The sequence below is a fragment of the Macrobrachium nipponense genome, chromosome 47, assembly GCF_015104395.2.
Source record: "Macrobrachium nipponense isolate FS-2020 chromosome 47, ASM1510439v2, whole genome shotgun sequence".
NCBI classification, from domain to species: domain Eukaryota; kingdom Metazoa; phylum Arthropoda; class Malacostraca; order Decapoda; family Palaemonidae; genus Macrobrachium; species Macrobrachium nipponense.
In genome coordinates this window covers 10,723,872-10,744,401 of record NC_087222.1, presented here as the reverse complement: position 1 = coordinate 10,744,401, position 20,530 = coordinate 10,723,872, and the positions used below count along the sequence as shown (strand labels likewise).

The 20,530-nt window shown below is 35.8% G+C and overlaps 1 protein-coding gene across 1 annotated transcript in view; it reads left to right on the top strand.

Moving 5' to 3' along the window:
• LOC135204704 (uncharacterized) overlaps positions 1–20,110 on the top strand; it is a 28,438-nt gene extending 8,328 nt beyond the window's left edge. The window contains exons 2-3 of the mRNA XM_064234858.1: positions 16,436–18,511; positions 19,457–20,110. Of these exons, the coding sequence (XP_064090928.1) occupies positions 16,464–18,317 (1,854 nt within the window). The 5' untranslated portion in view covers positions 16,436–16,463 and the 3' untranslated portion in view covers positions 18,318–18,511; positions 19,457–20,110. The remainder of the gene's footprint in view (positions 1–16,435; positions 18,512–19,456) is intronic.
• The last annotated feature ends 420 nt before the right edge of the window (positions 20,111–20,530 follow it).

The following is a 20,530-nucleotide window of genomic DNA, read 5'->3' as shown; positions in this document are numbered from 1 at the left end:
TGTCCCCTTCAGTATGATTTGTGTGTCACCAGCATACTGAACAACGAAAATACCAGGTAGAGATTCCGCCAAATCGTTAACAAAAAAAATACAAACAACATTGGTCCTAAACAAATCCTTGCAGGACCCCAATATTACCTCACATCAGATGACAATGTATCCATTGACTTTACTGATGGAATCGATGGTAAGGTAGCTATCAAACCAAGTTGGATCTATTCTTAGATTTATACATTTCTCTACTAGGATTTTATGGTTCATGCTCTCAAAAGTTTTAGATAGATCCGGAAGAAGGAGCTGTAATATCTTTTTATTTTCTGTTATTATATATTCTATCATTATGGATTAGCCATAATCTTCTCGAGTACCTTAGACGGAGTAGGTAGCAGTGAGATTGGCCGATAGTTTTGATGTCACCTCTATCTCCGTTTCTAAAAATAAGAATAACAAAAGGGTATTTCCATAGATCAGGAAAAGTGCTTGTCACGATGGAAGTATTGATGATTATTGTAATGTAAAATGCTATTATAAATAGTGCATCCTTGATCAATTTCAGAGTAATACCATCAGATCCGCATGCGTTGGAGTTATTTAAATCCCTGATAGTTAATATAACGTCTTAGTCTACTGGAGAAGGTTTGAATCCACGTGGATTATCTAGATTTTTTTTTTACCAGGTGACTTAGAGCCTCATTTCCTGATGTCACTTGCTGAGTTTTCTCGTATGTGTTTTCCTACTTTCATCGCAAAATAATCATTAAACTCTTCTGCTTTAGCTTTAATATTCTCTATGTTTTCAGATGTTTGTGCTTCGCTGCTAACAAGATGGAGCATATTTTTTTATTCAAACTACTTTCCATGTTTTATGGTAGTTATTTCTTGTATCTTGGAATTCTTGTCTGTAGTGTTCTTTTCTACTAGAGTCTATCATAACTTTTACTTTTTTCTTCAATTCTCTGAAACTTTCTGCCAGTAGTACATCACTTCTTTGGGCTTTAAGATTTCTCTGCACGTGGTCTCTTTCTTTCATCGCTTTTCTTATATCCTGGGTTATCCAGGGGGGCCGTTTGATTTCATTGGTGCTCATTTGTCAATGCCAGAAACAATCACTTCAATTGAAAGAAACACCTAGCAATTTACATCATCAGTGTTTGGTATTTATTTCATTTAACATGGGAGACATTATTTAGTAAACAAGTCTCATAGTGTCTGAGAAGAGTCATTTTTAGACACCGGTAAGTTTTTAAAAACAGGTCTCTTTTTGGTCTCTGCAGATTTAGAGTAGCAGTAATTGCCTCCTCGTGGTCTGCTGTTGGGCAGGGGACAACATCAAAGTGTGTAATTAATCATATCAGTTCTATTACTTATCAATAAGTCAGTGAGGGTTGCAGAATTACAAGTAACATGAGTAGGTTTGTTAATGTTACGTGGTTAAATTCTCCACCGTTATAACAACCAATTCTATTAAAACTCTTCCTTGTTTTAAAGTTCTTGAGCTATTATGCTGCGGTAGTTTTTAGAGTGTGTGTGTGTGTGTGTGTCATGCTTGCTGTGGTAATCGGTGAGGTTTGCACTATTTACATTTGTTGTGTGCCTGATTTCGAGGATACAGAGGTTGTACTTCGCCTTTGCTGTGTGTAACTGCGTTATTAAGAAAGCGACTAGATAGCATTTGGTTTGAAGGTTTCATTGCTGTTACTATTTGCTTTAAAAACTGACATTGTTTTGTCAGGCAGAAAGCAGTTGTACTACCCCCATCCTATTCAACAATATCCCGGAATTTTTATTCCCTTCCTTAAAACATAGTTCATCAATGACTCTTGTCCCAAATTTGAATAATAAATTTGTCTTAAATACTGAAATCACATTGGCATAACCTCCTTCTATCAATTTTACACTGTAGTCTCCAATAACAGAATTTAGATCAACATTTAAAGATGGCACAAGCTCACATACATTTATTACAATATTGTCATTTTTATCTTAGTTAGTGACTACAGAACCCAGTTTATCTAATCTAGTACCTACATTTCGATTTTCCATCAAGTCGTGTATTCCCTAATACATTATACACTTATCTGGTGTGCAAGAAAGTTTCTCACCTACCCAGCATTTTATCCAATCGAACGTAGCTACCTCCGGTATAGTTCTGAGAGCACAGTCGTCTTGATATCACTCAAACATTCATCGCCAATCAGTAGAATTGTTCCACCTGATGTACTATATACACAGCACATTCGATCTTCTCTCCTCTCTCTCCCGAACTTGCTCTTCCAGCTAAGAGATCCGACCATTCAGCTTGTCAGTAGTAAAGTGAGCTGATTGTATTGCAGTGTTCAATTCTTCTATTTCCTGGTCTTTTTTACACATGAGCTCTCTTATCTCCTCTAACTCTATTTAGATTTGTTCAAGCCGGTCCATTTCTTGGTCCTTGCTGGGTACTCTTCTTGGATGGATGTAAAGAATAATGATGCCCCATTATCATATCTATTAGTTTATCTTTTGTTACCCTTACTTTCGAGGATCATAGTTGAAATAAATGTTTCTGTAGTTCTACTTTATTGAATTTTCCAAAAAGGTAGTTAGTCCCAAGTTGGGTTTTCAAGCGATGGTTCATTTACCTGAGCTTCTCAACCACCAGTTTCCGAATTCATTGACGTAGCCATGATGGTTCAGTCTCACTGCGCATGCGTAATCCAGAGAAAATTTGACCAGAGGGGTCCTTAGTTAATCTGCAATCTTATCAAAGCAAATAAAAGCACCGTCAGTGATTCAAATTCAATTATTGTACAGTCACTTTCGGCACTATAACTTCACATGGAAGTTGCAAAGCTTCAAAAGTCAATTTGCAAGAGGGAATGAGGCAAACGGAACCAGAACTGAGGAGTTCAAAGGCAGGCATGCAGCTGATGGAAGGCAAAGGGAGGCGGGAGGGAGAGAGAAGAGAGACAGACAGAGACGACAGACAGACAGACAGACAGAGACGGAGATGGCAAACACAAATTTTAAAAGTTATTACAGAACATCACAGTAATATCAAGGGATTCATAATAAACGTTAAGAATAGTACTATTTTTTATGGCTCTCTCTCTCTCTCTCTCTCTCTCTCTCTCTCTCTCTCTGGGTAGAGAGTTGTATTTAGGGTTCTGAGCAAAAGGTTGTAGGTAGAGAGGGGGGGTTGTGGTGAGAGAGAGAGAGAGAGAGAGAGAGAGCGAGCAGACTAGTTATGATCTTTTACCCACTTACGATACTATAGTTGATTTACTTAAGATGTATTCTTGTGCCTACGAGATGTTTGCTTGGTGGCCTCTGATTGGCTGGTACCAGGAGGTACGCTGCTCACTCAATGTGTCATATTTTCGTTTGTTGATTAGAAAACCAGCAATATATTTATATTTGTTAATTTATCTCACATTTTGCAAAACATAGGAAGGTTTTGCCCTTACCAAAGGATTCGGTATTAATTGTACAACAAAATAATCTTTTCCTGAAATCAAAAAGATAAAACACAAAGGAATTACAACATGTAAAAGTGAAGAGAGAAACATTTCATTCTTTATACCTTTTTTTATTATCATTGGATATTGAGTGATTCATGCGATCAAGATAAAATAAAACGTGCGTTTTCATAAAACAAATTCACCCTGAATACTCTGGTGCTTTCAGATTCTAGATGCGTGTAATATGTGAAGAGAAAATGAAGAATATGTCTTATCATGTAGCATCCGTAAATGATTCAAGTTTGACGGTATTGCCGAGAGAATGTGATCTGCAAGACATCGTTGCATTTGTCGTCTCAGCAAGAGATTGGAGTAGCAATTATCGATATAGAAGGCTGCAGTTTCGACAATATTGGATGGATACCAGATGCATCCATCTAATGGGAATTCTGTGTATTTAATTACAGAAATTGTAATGATATAACAAGGTAAATATTGTCGAAACTACAACCTTCTTATATCTATTATTGGCATCTAAAATCTCTTGCTGGGATGACAAACGCAACAATGTCTTGCAGATCATATTCTGTCGGCAATATTGTCAAACTTGAATCATGTATGGATGCTACATAATAAGACATATTCTTCATTTTCTTTTCACATGTTACACGCATCTAAAATCTGACAGCACCAGCATATTCAGGGTGAATTTTTTGTACGAAAACACAAGTTTTATCTTATCTTGATCGCTTTAGTGATGTGAAATCCGATAATACATAAAAACAGTATAAAGAATTAAATGCTTCTCTCTTCACTTTTACTCGTTGTAATTCTTTTGTGTTTTTTATCTTATTGATTTCAGGAAAAGATGACTTAGTTATACAATAAATACCGAATCCTATGGTATGATCAAACCTTTCCTACCTTTTGCAAAATGTGAGATAAATGAAGAAATATGAATATATTGCTAGTTTTCTAAGCCACAGACGAAAATAATGAGGCACTGAGCGAGCGGCCTACCTCCCAGTATCAGCCAATAGGAGGCCGCCAAACAAATGTCTCATGGGCACAAGAATCCACCTTAAGTGTATTGACTATAGTAGTTAACAACTGAAAAACACCGAAACTAGTACTTATCAACCGAAATTAGTACTTAACAGCTGAAACTAGTAATTAACAACTGAAAACACCGAAATTAGTACTGATCAGGCGAAACTATTACTTAACCGCTAAAACTGGTACGTAACAACTGAAAAACACCGAAGCTAGTACTTAACAACTGAAACTAGTACTTAACAGTTGAAAACACTGAAATTAGTGCTTAACAACCGAAACTAGTACTTAACCGAAACTTGTACAAAACACTGAAACTAGTACTTAACAGCTGAAACTAGTACTTAACATCTTAAAACACCGAAACTAGTACTCAACAACTGAAACTAAGACTTAACAACCAAAACAAGTACTTAACAGCTGAAACTAGTACTTAACAACTGAAAACATGAAAACTAGTACTTAACAATTGAAACTAGTACCAAAACACCAAAACTAAGTACTTAACAACTGAAAAACACTGAAACTAGTACTTAACAACTGAAACTAGTACTTAGCAATTGCAACTAGTACTTAAAAGCTGAAAACACCAAAATTAGTACTTGACAACCAAAACTAGTACTCAACAACCAAAACTTGTACTTAACAGCTGAAACTAATGAAAGTAAGTCAACATTGAATGATTTACGCCAATAAAAAGCAAAGGAGAGCTGAATTTCTCCTTGAAGGTCTTCAGTAAGTGTCTAAGACAACAATGAATGATTTATCCCCATAAGAAACAAAGGAGAGTTGAGTTTCTCTCATAAGGTCCCATTTAGTAAGTGTCTAAGTCTACTGGACACTTCTGATTTATCCATAGAGGTTATTTATATATACCTGGAGTTGCAATCTCTATACCAGTGCTACATAGTTCGGTGGTCTTCCACCAGGACGGCGCTGCAAAGCCTTGCGGCCATTTCTAAAGGTCTGGTAACCCACAAATTGAACAGGGAATTAGTGTGACTGTGAATTTTTTTTATCAGTAATATTTAATGAGTAAGTGTTTAGCAAATTTTTAGGGTTTAGTGTTTAGGTGTTTATGAATGTTTATGAGTAAGTTTAGGGTTTAGTAAATGTTTTGTGAATGTTTAATATGTAAGTATTCAGTGAATGTTTACTGAGTATTTAGGGCTTAGTGAATGATATTGAATATTTATTGTGTATTATGTGAATGTTTCGAGAGTCTTTAGGGTTTTAGTGTATGTTTAGTGTGCAAGTATTCAGTGAATGTTTAATGAGTGTTTAGTGAATATCTTGCGAATGTTGGTGGCTAGAGAATGTTTAATGTGTAAGCATTCATTGCGTGTTTAGGGTTTAGTGAATGTTTTGTTTGTGAGTGTTTAGTGAGTGTTTAGGGTTTAGTGAAGGTTTAGTGGATGTTAGTGTTTAGTGAATGTTTAGTCTCTAAGTATTCAGTGAATGTTTACTGTGTAAGTATTCAGTAAATGTTTAGTGTGTAAGTATTCAGTGAATGTTTAGTGAGTGTTTAGGTTCAATTAATGTTTTTTATGACGTTTCTGTGTAGTGAGTGCTTAGCGAATGTGTTGTGAATGTTAGTGTTTAGGGAATGTAGTGTGGAAGTGTTTATTAACTGTTTTAATGAGTGATGAGTGGATTGTCATTCACAGTTTAGTATTTAATGAGTGTTTAGGGTTTAGTGAGTGTTTAGTGTATATCGAGTGCTTAATGAGAGTTTAGTGTATAGTGAGTGCTTAGCGATTGTTTAGTGTTTAGTTAATGTTTAGGATTAAGTGAGTATTTAGTGATTGTTTACTGAGTGTTTGAGATATAAGTGTGGTTTAGTGTATAGTGAGTACTGGAGAGTGTTTGAGTTATTTCAGTGAGAGTATAGTGTATTGAGTGTATGTTAAGTGTGAGTGTTAGTGAGTCGTGAGTGTGAAGTAAGTGTGTTTTAGTGAATGTATGTGTATTGTGAATACTAGTGTTTAGTGATTGTACATGCCTGTCTAGTTAGTACTTAGTGACTGTATGCAAAGAAAGTCTGTCATTTAGGCCTTGACCACAATGGTTGGGGTGCTTAGGCCACCTGTTTTTGTAAGGTAATTTTCTCTGTGAAATTGGGTCCAGTAATAATGATAATAATAATAATAACAATAATAATATCAGCAACACTAATAATGTTAACAACAGTAAAACTAATAATTAATAATAATAATAATAATAATAATAATAATAATAATAATAATAATAATAATAATAAGATAATAATAAAAAAAAGATAAAAATATTAATAGTAAAAATAATATTAATAGTAATAAAATATATAGTATTAAGAGCTGGACCGAGACCTTTCAATATGGCCGTCGAAGTCACACTCTCGCAGGGCGATCGCCACTCCATTGATTGACTCTTTAGGATTTCCCCCATAGGAAGATAAGAAGAAGAAGAAGAAGAAGAAGAAGAAGAAGAGGACAAGAAGAGAAGAATTTTTTTCCCCCATTACGCCTTCAATCATTGAGCAAGTCTCCTACCTTTGCTTCCTCCTCCTCCTCCTCCTCCTCCTCCTCCTCTCAATCAGGCACTGATTTATTTGTTTATTCATTCAATAGATTTATTTATTTATTTTTTTTTTTATTTATTTCCATAGGAAGAAAACAATGGATAAAATAATAATAATAATAATAATAATTTAATTTGAGAGAGGAGAGAGAGAGAGAAGAGAGAGAGAGAGAGAGAGAGAGAGATTTTGTACGAGCTACCTCCAGACCAAACTGATTTCCCTCCCAAATGTTTGATGACTGAGGGAGGGAGGACCTTTTTCTATACCTACCTTCTTTCCAACAAGGGGAGAGAGAGAGAGAGAGAGAGAGAAAGCAAATATTAGCCAAAAATAGACGGATGGGGAAGGAAGGAACCATAGAGCGTCAATCACTGGAGGCGTAGCGATCTCCCTGCCGAGCTTGTGATCTCGGCGGGCAGTGATATAGAAAAGTCTCGCTCCAGCTCATAGTACAATACTGTATGACATTTTATTTCTATTTTTTTTTATTATTACTATCTTATTATTATTACTAATATTATTTTCACTATTATTGTTATTAGTTTTGATGGTGTTATTATTATTATTATTATTATTATTATTAAAGGAGAAGTCTGTAAGTACATTTGTGGAGAGGATGGTGTCCTAATTGATATTAACTGTATACAAGTTAGTTTCTTTGATCGCAACAGAAAGTTATTGAGAGTTAGTTGTGGTTAACGCAGTGAATAAACATCTCTTATTAAAACAGGCCAGACGGCGTAGGCCTGTTGATTTTTATGTAACTGAATATTTAACAAAATCTAACCAGGTAATATTCTATAACTTGAGGCAGTTAAAAAAGCAATTTCCAGCTAAGATAAAATCTGTATTTACTCTGGATGGCATTACTCATGTCAGGTTCGTTAACAATGACCGGGTGTCCGCAGGTCTCAACCCTAACTGAACTGCGAGATATAGACCAACAAGAAAATGCCAGTTTATGGATGCTGTGGATAATTTGAATGTTATGCTGAAACACCCGGTGTTGCTGTGTAAGTACTGTATTGTAATCAATGATGGCTTTCTATTGATTTTGAAAACGGTGATTACCCTATACTGACGCTAGATCTGGTTAATTATTCTCCTCCCTTGTGTAATTATCTTGACTGTGTTAATATCTAATATGGTAAACTGTTACAGGTTTTAATATATTACTCTTGAAACATACGAAGTTGTAAAAAGAATTTTATGCATTTTGTGTCACATTTGCTAACCTGTTAACCCTGTTTTCATGTGTAATCTTTACTGAAACTTGGTTATCTCCTGATATAGACGTAAATTATGTAATTCCTGGATTTTACTCTCATGATATATATCGAAACCATTATGGTGGAGGAGTGAAGATATTTATAAAATATGGCATACGGGCGAAAATTTTAGAAAATTTCTCGTTTGTAAATGACCTCTTCGAGGTCTTAACAGTTGTACTCAACTTTAACAGTGTTGACGTTGTCTGCTCTGCTCTCTACCATCCCCCTACTTCCTCCCCTGAGAATAACAATGCGTTTGTCTCTAATTACTATCCTTCTTGAGAGATTTACTTGCTAGTACAAGAAAGTGATAGCATGCGGTGATTATAATATCAATCTGCTTAATATGGGTAAATTTGGATATATTGATAATTTTTATTAATGGTATGTTTGAAATTGGCTTTACGCCATTGGTTACAATACCCACCAAAATAAACATCGATAGTGTTTTAACAAGGTTCAGCCTATTGGACCATATTTGGATTATTAATATTGATAATGTGAATAACACTTACGTTATCCCTTATGATCTTACAGACCATTTTATTGTTATGGCTTCATTTAAGCCTTTTGCTAACCAACTTATAGGTAGGGTTGCTCAGGGTGAGGAGATCGTTTAGCAAGAGGAGCTTGACGACTTTTAGGTTTCTGTGTCTAATTTTAATCCTCGTGATTTGTTCGTAGTGGTAGTTTTGATACTGTATATGAATCTTACTTTGGGCTGGTGTTTTTAAACTTTATGAGAGCTCATTCCCTCTTAAAAAATCCTTACCCAAACTGATCGAGCCAGCTCCATGGATGACACTATCTGAAATCTTGTATTTGCTAAAAAGTCCAGGTTATATAAATTGTACTTGAAAGGTAAGATTGAGAAGTTGGCCTATACTCAATATAGAAATATGCTAACAAAAGCAATTAGACTGGCCAAACGAGTATACTATTATAGTAAATTTAAAGATGCTGAAATGATACTTCGAAACTGTGGTTAATTATTAATAGTCTTATAAAAACTAAAAAGCTGCCAGCCTGGAATATATCCAGACACCTGATGGGATTTTGACTGGTTTGGATTTGGTCACTATGTCAATAATTTTTTTATAAATGCTGCTGCCTCCATTGTGGGTAATTTAGAACCACTGCTTGTAACTACCTACCATACCCTCCAATAATGACAACGTGTTACTTAAGGCCGACTGATCATGTAGAGGTGGCACACGTTATCAGAAGTTTAAAATAAAGGCAATAAAATTTGTGACATAACGCCGTTAATATTGAAGGATAGCTGTAATGTATTTGCTTCCCATTATGCAATGCTCTATAATATGTCCATTATGCAGCCTGAATTTCCTAGTCGACATAAGGTTGCAGAGTTACTCCTGTATATAAGTCTGGATTAGAAAAGTATCATTGATAATTATAGGCCCATATCAGTTTACCCGTGGCTTCAAAAATCTTTGAAAGGTTAACTCTAGACAGAATGAACAGCTTCATTGAAAAGTACTCTATTCTTAATAATTCTCAATATGGCTTCCGCAAGAATAGAAGTACTACACAGGCCATTATTAAATTTTCTCTCTTGCAACCAAAGGCTTATCAAGAGAAGAGTTTCTGTGTCTGCTTCTTCCTTGACTTGAGAAAGGCATTTGACACTGTGTCTCACAAAATACTTTTGGATAAACTACAGCATTATGGGTTTCGTGGCCAATTTCATCTATACCTAAGATCATACTTTGCTAACAGAAGGCAGTTTGTAACGCGTAAATGGTGTTGATTCTGATGTTAAAGTGATTACATGTGGTGTGCCTCAAGGGTCTATACTTTGGTCCTCTCTGTTTTAATATATTTATAAATGACCTACCTAATGCAGTGCAGGCCGAAACAATTTTTATTTGCGGATGATGCTGCTTTTCTGTTGGTATCCATTCATTCACCGAGCTTATGAATAAAGTTAGGAATTTGTTTAATGAACTTGAGGTATACTTAAAAGCAAATATGCTAACTCCTAATACTAGTAAGAGTAAGTTGATGTTTTGTCCTGACCAGGTCTCCCAAGAACTTCCCGCCCTATCTTCGCTGGTGGCATTATTGAATGGGTAACGACTTCAAATACCTAGGCTTGACTCTCACTAATACCTTGACATATACAAAACACATTAACAATGTCTCACTTAATGTCAGCCGTATAACTGGAGCAATTATTAGTACTCGTGATTTCGTGCCGACTGACATATTGCTTAAACTATATTATGCTCTAGTGCTCCCCTACTTGAATAACCACCTCTTAATATGGGCTCGGCACCTGTTACTGTGCTTAAGAGATTGAAGGTACGTGTCAAAACAACTTGTTAAGAATAATTCTGGGAGTCAGATATGAGGATGGAAGACCGGTGATGGGCACATCGGAACTATATAACACGTTTGCAAATACTAAACATAAGTAGCCTGTATAAACTAAGCTTATTCAAGTTCTTGAGAAGACTGCTTATAGGTGAGCTGCCTTACTTTATGATCTTTTGTTACGCCCCAACTTGAGTTCCCCATGATAATGCTACTAGGGGCCGTGGTTATCATACACCTATCATACGTACGGAGGTTGAAAGGAGATTCCTCCACTATCAGCTGATTGGGCTTCAACAATGAACTTGACAGAAAGCTTTTAGAAGATTCCTTTTATGTTTCTCTCAGAAATTACAAAAAAACTGTTACTTGCCACAACAGTAGGTATTTTAAGGGTGTTGAACTGTGCTTTTTTAAAGACTCCTTTTAGTTACCCAGGTATTTTTTATTCCTTGGAACACAAGCTGGACGTGTGTGTTATTTTATTGGCATTTGTATGAATGCTTTTTGTGTTGCAAGCTGGACTTGCCTTCTTTTTGTATTTTAATGGCTTACTTAGTATTATATCTTACTTAGTTTATAACCCTTTGTCAAAATAGGCTCGACCCATGTATTTTTATGTCTCTGTTTTAGCTTGTAAGTCTGTATAACTTTTATGAAAAACCAGTAAACTTGCCTTATGTTATCGCCATATAAGCATTAAATTGCTTTGGCGAATTTTCTGTTTATACTATGAATTTGTAACAAATAAGGACAAACAAATATACTATACTATACTATACTATTATTATATTATTATAATTATATTACTGGACCCAATTTCACAGAGAAAAAGTACCTTACCTTACAAACAGGTTGGCCTAAGACTCCAACCATTGTGGTCAAGGCCTAAGCATCTGTTCTTGGATCTGAGGCAGTGTCTAGCATAAATGGTTCCTGTAAATGGCAGGACTTTCTTTACATGCAGTCACTAAGCACTCACTAAACAGTAATGTACAATCACTAAACACTAACATTCACAATGCACTTACACTCCCTAAAAACGCACACTATCCACTCACACACCAAACCACACTTACTTAACATACCACTAACACTCAATAACACTAACACTCACTGAATACTCAAAATTCACTAGGCACTCAATATGCACTAAATGCTCACTACCACACTCTTAAAAAACTAAACACATACTAAATATTCACTGTACCCCAAACAAAAACATCATAAACATTCACTAAACACTCACTTAATCCTAAACCTTCATTAAACACTAAACAATCACTAAGCATTCATAAGCACAAAACATCACTAAGCATCATTAAGCACAAAACATGCATAAAGTATTCACCTGTGCACCAAATTTACTAAGCACTCACTTTTCACTAAATACTTACTGAACCCTAAACGCTCACTAAACCCTAAATGCTCATGAAACCCCTAAACACTTTAAACTCTAAACAATAGATACACTCATTAAACACTCACTAAACACACACTAAACATTCACTAAGCACTAACATTAACAATACAGTCACTAAACATTCACTGAATGCTCACTAAACATTCACTGAATGCTTACTAAACATTCACTAAACACAACCATTCACAAAATATTCCCTAAACACTAACATTTCCTAAACCATAAAGACTCACTAAACCCTAAGCACTCACAAAGCATCACTGAATGCTTACACACTAAACATTAGCTATACACTAACATTTTAAAATATTCACCAAACCCTAAGCACTCACTAAACATTCACTGAGTACTTACACACTAAACATTTACTGAATACTTACACACCAAGCATTCAATACACACTAACATTCACTAAACCCAAAACACTCACTAAACATTCACTAAACCCTAAACACTCAACATTCACTGAATGCTTACACACCAAACATATGCTACACACTAACATTCCCTAAACCCTAATCACCAAACATTCACTGAATAATTATACATACTAAACATTTACTAAACACTAACATGCACCAAACCTTTATTAAATCCTAAATACTTATACACTAAACGTTCACTAAACCCTCAACACTCACTAATCATTCACTGAATATTTACACACTAAACTTTCACAAACATTCACTAAAGCCCTGAGGGCTCTTTAAACATTCACTAACATTCACAAAGCATTCACTAAGCCTTAAACACTCAGTAGCATTTCCTGAATACTTATGCACTATACATCCTCAAAACATTCAAAACCCTAAAATAAACATTCACTAAACACTTACTTATTAACATTTACTAAATGCTTACGCATGAAACCCTTGAAATTCGCTAAACATGTACCCATTAAACATTAACTATAAAAAGATTCACAATGGCACTAATCCCCTGTTCAATTTGGGGGTTACCAGACCTCTAAAGATTGCCGCCGTAATGCTGCTTTGCAGCGCCACCCTGGTGGAAGACCACCCAACTACGTAGTAGTCACTAAGGTATAGATATCCTAACTCCCGGTGTATGATATATCTTAAGGCACTAGTAGGGGGAGGGAAAGGATAGACAATATATTAAAATATGGGGGAGGGTGGGGTTGATAACCTTAGCTCTTGCCGGTTAGAGACAGGTGGAAACGCTGGATTCCTCAGAAATGCTGAGATCAAAAACAAAAAGAAAACATGCCGTGTGCATAAACAAGGTCGTGAATACATTCCAGAGGCATGAGATACCCATGGGAAAGGTTACCGAGTTACATGGGAACAAACTAGCGTGAGCTCATTTGTATGTTAAGTAGCATGCGTGTTTCCCTATCATCTGTTAGTGGGCATACATACGTGGGTCACAGAAAAAGAGATATAATCTCTGGTATGAGAATTAAAGGATTACTACCTGATATTGATTGATTGTGTGTGGAACATGCCACAGAAGAGGCGTTGGAGGTCTGTTGTAAGGTAAAGTGGAAAACTTTGGAAAAGTTAACACCTTTCTGGTGACATTAAGTTCAGCTTCTGAAGAGGGGTAGTGAGGTGCGAACTTCAACATTTAATTGTCTGATAATTATATTCTCATTTTCAAATGGATTAGAAGTCACCATATAGAAAAATGGGATTTCTCTAGACTTGTTTTGACTTCTGATATACTATGAATTTTCGGACAGAAAGAGATAAGATTTTGGAAAGAATATGATAGTTTAAAATTTTTGTTTAGACATTTCCTAACTCATTTTATCCCATTTTCATGTTAGCTATTTTGGGAAATAGAAAGTATATTTTTGTACTGGCGGTTTGTATTTGATTTTCAGTTAGCTTCAGAGGTGACATTTGAAGGAAACGATGGATGGGGGGGTAGCTATGTTTCCCTTTGTAGGAGTTTCTCTCCAAGTATTTAAACGAGCTTCATTTTGACCTCGCAAGATATATATATATATATATATATATAATATATATATATATATATATATATATATATATATATATATATATATGTATATATCTATTATATATATATATATATATATATATATATATATATATATATATATATATGTAATGTATGTATGTATGTATGTATGTATGTATGTATACACCCTCTATGAGTGGAAAAGGGGGCGATTTGTGAAAGGGAATGGGTTGCCAGCTGGCCAAGGAGTAGCCAACTGAGGGGGGCAAAGTCTGAAAAACTTAATCTAACCTAACCAGTCATAACCTACCCTGAACGTAACCTAAGGGGGGCTTCCTCTTTGATTTTTTATGAATTTCTTCTCAAAATCTGGTTAAATGGCCCTAAGACATGAGCAACACCTCTGTTATCATGTGGCAAAAGCATTTTTTCGAAATATTAAAATTAATTTTATTTCCCATGACCTTTTTCCTATCCAAATTTGCGACTTTTTTCCTACCTAAAATTTAGATTTTTTTCCACCAGCCAAAATTGTGTATCTATACTACTAGACAAAATTGACTTTTTTCCTTGCCAAAATTGTGTGTTTTTCCTAGACCAAATTGTGACTTTTCTGTTACCCATACCCTTCTGACTTTTTTCCTAAGCAAAATTCTGACTTTTTTTCCTAACCGAAATTGTGACTTTTTCCCAGCCAAAATTGACTTTTCCTAGGCAAAATTGTGATATAGGGCTGACGTTTGGCTCCTAATGACTATTGTCATTTTGTCCTTTATCTGCCCAATTTATTAATTACTTTGATTTTTATTTCGCCTAATCTCTTACATCTGGCACCAACAATGGCTGATTCCTTGGTGTATGGTGTTCTGAGCGGGTAGCATGCCCAGCAGGCAGCAGGGAGCCATGGGAGTCAGTGTGTCCCAGAGTTGCAAAAAAGGGAGGTATGCTGCTCTTTACTCCGAGCATTTTTTCGCTATTTACCATGTTTTTTGCTTGGTTGTTTTACTACTTCAAGTAACTCTAAATACAATTTATATACATTTGTGTATACTGAGTGAAAGTGAGACAATATGCCGAAACGGAATCGTGCAACTATGGCCCGTTAGCAAATTTTGCTAAAAGAGACAAAGGGTCGAAGGTGGGCTGTTTTTTTTTTTGTTGACGTGGCAGCGTCGCATTGCACCACCATTGTTGGCACTTTCCAACAACAATAACATAGCTCTTTTTTGGCCGCTGAGAGCCCCGCCCTCATTGCCTATACGTCGTCTGCTGAGGTTTTTTCACCTTCACAGTTACACTCACAGTTGATGAAAGTAATAAAGGACATGAAAAGGGAGTATATGATGACAAATTCTTACTTGCTTGGTTTCAAAACAGGCAACAAAGATCAGTAGGGTGGTACTTGATGATAGCCTTGCCTCAAGCAAATAATACCCCTTTTTAGGGGGGGGGGACTTGTTGCCGGAAACCAAGCAAAAAAAAAAAAAAAACACTTAGAACTATTAGAAAGAAGGAAAGGCATTCTGAACTAAGCACTAGTGAGTATTTAACATTTGTTTGTATCATGGTTTTGCTCAAAGATCAGTTTTTTTCCAAGAGTGCCAAAAAAAAACACTTCTTGACCTTTACGGCCATTTTTCTCAGTTTTTGTTTTCACTTTTTTGGGGGGGGGGGGGCACTTCAAACGCTAACTGGTTTTTTTTTTTTATTTGAAGGCCAATTTTAAAGTTAAATATACCATTGGAAAGAGGAAAGAAAGGAGAATATTTTGTTGGTGCTAGATTTTTTCTTAGGTTGGTGAGGAACTCGTGATAACCAAATCAACAAAATTTGGGGGGGAAAATTCCCCCTCGCCTCCCATCCAAAAAAAGCAAAAAATGGAAAAACTGTTCACAACATTTTTTTTCTACTATGATTATACTTTCTGTGTATAAAGCCGCATTGCAATAGCTCTAAAAATGAAGGAAGAGTTACAATTTTAATTTTTTTTATTTTTTCTTATTTTTTCAATAAAAACCAAAATAATCATTCGATCACTGAAATTTTTTGGGGAACATCACCTTATATATATGTATAAAATATAATAATTTCATAAAAATCGGAGCATTATTTCTATATAAGCGGAAGCCCCTTATAAAACTAAACTTATCTAGGATAACCTAACCTAAGGGAAATGTCTATTTTCTTCTCTTTCTTCAGTCTCCCCCTCCATCCATCAATCTGTTCCCTTCCTCCAATTCCTCAAATTCTTTCTGGTTCCTCCTCCTCCTCCTCCAATTGATCTCATCATGAGGAGTCAAGTTGAAGCTGATGTTACTGCTCCTTCTCTTGTTATCATTATTACTGATGTTTCTCTCATTCTATTTCCTCTTCTTAACTGCTCTTGTTCTCTTCTTCTCCTCAGGTTGGCTCTTCTTGAAGTCTTCTGCAAAATGGCTTCCTCAGCACCTGTTATTTCTTCAAATGACTTCAAAACCTTCAAAATGACCCTGTTTGTGAGGAGGTACGGAAAGAAGGTGGTTCACCTCATATACACCTTCCACTTTCTCCACGGGCAACACAGGAGCATCCGAGAGATTCTCACCGACAACCAAGTTCCACTTCAAGGGAGGAGATGTCCTTTCAATGTCCAGGAAATAACAAATCTTACAGATAAGCTTCCAGAAGATCTGGACATCACATTGATGAATAAAGTCTGTCAAGCTCTTTGGCAAAAGGGGGTGAATGACCCTGGTGATGAATTAAAAGGGTTATTAAAAAAGATCAAAGATGAGAGGAACTTTGTTAGCCACGAAGAGCCTCATATGTCCGAACCAGAATTGGAAAGTAAACTCAGAGACTTTCAAGCAACGCTCGAGGAAACTCTTGAGAAACTCAAGTCTCTCTTTCCATCTCGTGGTTCTGACACTGACCAGCTTAAAGCAGAGATCCAAGATGCTCTCCCAAAGCTCCTAGAAAAGGTCCGTGAGAAATATGATCCCTCAAACCCCCAGGATGTACAAAGGCTTAAAGATGAAATAGGAGAGTTTAGGAGTGAGTTCTATGACTTGATACAAGAATCATCTGAAGCAGAACTCCTGTCTCTTAATGAACGCCTCTGTCAGATTTTGCCCTACGACTGGCTCGCTCAGTATGGTACAACAGATCCAGGACAGATTATGGTATCTTTACAACTGGCTGATGATCAGGAGTTAAATAAAGGTCTCCATGGCAATAAAAGTATCATTGTGAATCAAAAAGAAATCTTCAACATTAAAGACCGAATGGGAAAAGACCCTGAAGTTGTGATTATTTCTGGCGATGCAGGTTCTGGAAAGACCACAATTCTTTGTTCCTATGCAGAGGAATGGTGCAAGAAGACGATGGATGTGCCAGAACTCTCTTCCTTACCATTTCTGCTCTGTATGCAGTTCAGAAATCATGACCACGACAACTTTGATGACTACCTTAAAAACTTGGTCACAAAAACTGTTGCTCTATTTCCCTTTGACCTTGTCAGATCAGTAGTCCTGGATTCAAAGTGCTTGGTCTTATGTGATGGCTATGATGAGGCCAATGAGAAATCTAAAAGTCTATTTGAAGATATGTTAGCCCTTAATTCAAATAAGATGAAGTTTGTTGTCACAACACGGCCAGGGAACACCGAGGGACTAACGAAAATTGTGAACAAAGGAAAACGTTCCAGAATCAACCTCAAGGTTTCAGGTCTTCAGGAAGAGGATATGAAATCACTCACAGAAAAGCTCATTGGCCACCTGATGAAGGATGATGTCACCCAACAGGAGCAAATGAAAAAGGAGCTGCTTCAGGGGATAGAAGAAATGAGCACTGACACTATAGCCATCCTGCAAACCCCACTGTATTTCAACCTGTTCGTTCTCCTTTACATTGAGTGTCCAGATCAAATGGATGAAATGAGCACCAGGACATCAGTTTACTTACAGCTGAAAAGGCACAAGATCAAGAGAATCTCCGACAAGACAGGAATTTCTGAAGAATTGCTGGAGAAATTTGATGCACTGTACAGAAAATGGTCCCTGAAACATTACATGGAAGAAAAATATGAATTCTCCGAGGCAGATGTAAGAAGCTTTGAAGAGGAGATTAAGCAAGCGTTACCTGAAAATGTATTTCAGAACTTTGATGCAATCATGTCATCCTATTTCTCCATAAAGAAAACAAAGAAGCATCAGGACATTGTCAATGTCTACTGCCACAAACACAGAAGTGAGCAGGAGTTTGCAGCTGCAGGCAGCATCTGCGATGACAATCGTCACATCAAGTGAGGATGGCTACGAAGACTTGGAGAGCCTGAGTCCCCTGTCTCTCGTGACTCCACCAAAGGAACTGACATTACTATACGTCACGTCAGATGCTCCTGAGGATCGCAATTTTGCCGAAGTCATAAACAGAACGTTTCCAACAACCATCAGGGAAGAAGGAGGAGGAACCAATTATTTAATAATTGACTTAGACAAAGGTGAGTAGTAGAAGTAGTAGTAGTAGTAGTAGTAGTAGTAGTAGTAGTAGTAGCAGTAGTATCATCAAAAGTTAACCATCACGAAAGAAACTGTTCTTATTCCTTTCCCTCTTCTTCTTCCTCTTCCTCCGCCTCCTCTTCCATTATGAGCATAATGAAAAGAAAAAGAAAAAGAATGAGAAGAAGAAGCAGAAGAAGAAAAAGAAGAAGAAGAAGAAGAAGAAGCAAGAGGCGAGGGAAAAGAAGACTTGACAAATTATCTCTCTCTCCCTCTCTCTCTCTCTCTCATGGTGAATACTAATGATAATATAATAATAATAATAATAATAATAATAATAATAATAATAATAATAATAATAATAATAATAATAATAACAGTATTGAAATTAACTACATTTTATGCTATTTCTCTTTTAACCTCCTCCTTATTATTATTTCATCACAGTTATCATTGTATTATTTCTTCAGTGATTCTTCTTAGTCACATTATATATATATATATATAATATATATATATATATATATATATTATATATATATATATATGTATATATATATATATGTATATATATATATAATATATATATATATATATATATATATATATATAGTATGTATATATATATATATATATAATATATATATATATGTATATATATATATATATATATATATATATATATGTATATGTATATATATATATATATATTATATATATCTATATATATATATATATATATATATATATATATATATATATTATATATAATATATATAGTCATACAATAAAAATAGTAACAGATTAGTTATACTGCTTGTCTTCAATATAGTCAGTCGTGTATGTGTGTGTGTGTGTGTGAGTGTTGAGTAAGAGTGAGAGCAGGTATGTAGGTCAAGTAGATTAGGAAATCATAATAACATCTTGCCATTTTTGTCTTTCCTCAGGTCTTGAACTGAAGCTCCTACTCCAGTCGCTGACTCTTCCGCCTTTGAGACAAATGACGATTCATTCGACTGAGGATGTAAACATTGATGATGAAGATGTGGAAGGACTGAAGCAACTCTGCAAGAACAAGAAAGTCAAATACCTCCGTCTTTTTAATGATTCACATGACGTTGTGGTCAATGCTGATAGTGAAGAAGAAGAAGAAGAAGAAGAAGAAGAAGAAGAAAAAAACAACAACAACAACAACAATAACAAAAACAAGCAGATGAAGAAAAAAAGAGAAAAAGGAAAGATGAAGAAGAAACGGACGACGAAAAAGAAAAAAAGAGAAAGGGAAGAAGAAAAAGAAGAGGAACAAGAACAAGAACAAGAAGCAGAGGCAGAAGAAGAAAAACACAAATGATGAAGAAAAGAAAAACCAAATGGGGAAGGGGTGGGGGGCTTCACCAGAAATCACTCACTGCTGAGGAATCATGGAAGAGGAGGAGGAGGAGGAGGAGGAGGAGGAGAAGGAGAAGGAGGAGGAAGAAGAAGAAAAAGAAGAAGACCTCTGTGCGGAAGACTTCCGTGTTACAAGTCACTGAATGTGCCTTTATATACCCTTCTGTTTCAACACCTCCCCCTCCCCAATCCCCCTCCCTGTTTCTTCCTTCTCTCTCCTTCCTCTCACTCTCTCTCTCCTCCTCCTCTCGTCTCTCTCTCTTCGCTCTCTCTCTCTCTCTCTCTCTCTCTCTCTCTCTCTCTCTGGTGTGTCAAAGTGTTGGTTTCGAGTGATTGGATAAATAATCAAGAAATATTATGCTTTTTTCAGTGGTTCTAATATTAAGGTCATATTCACCAGGAATCTCTCCACACATGTATAGAGAATTTTTCTTCCATAATTCTAGGTATGCTACTTTCTATATATATATATATATATATATATATATATATATATATATATATATATATATATATATATATATATATATATATATATATATAATTATTCTTGCTGCATTCTTGAAAGCTGTAAGTACCTCTAGTTTGCAGGCCACTACCAAAAGGTGGTTGTTGGCGAATGTGACAAGTAT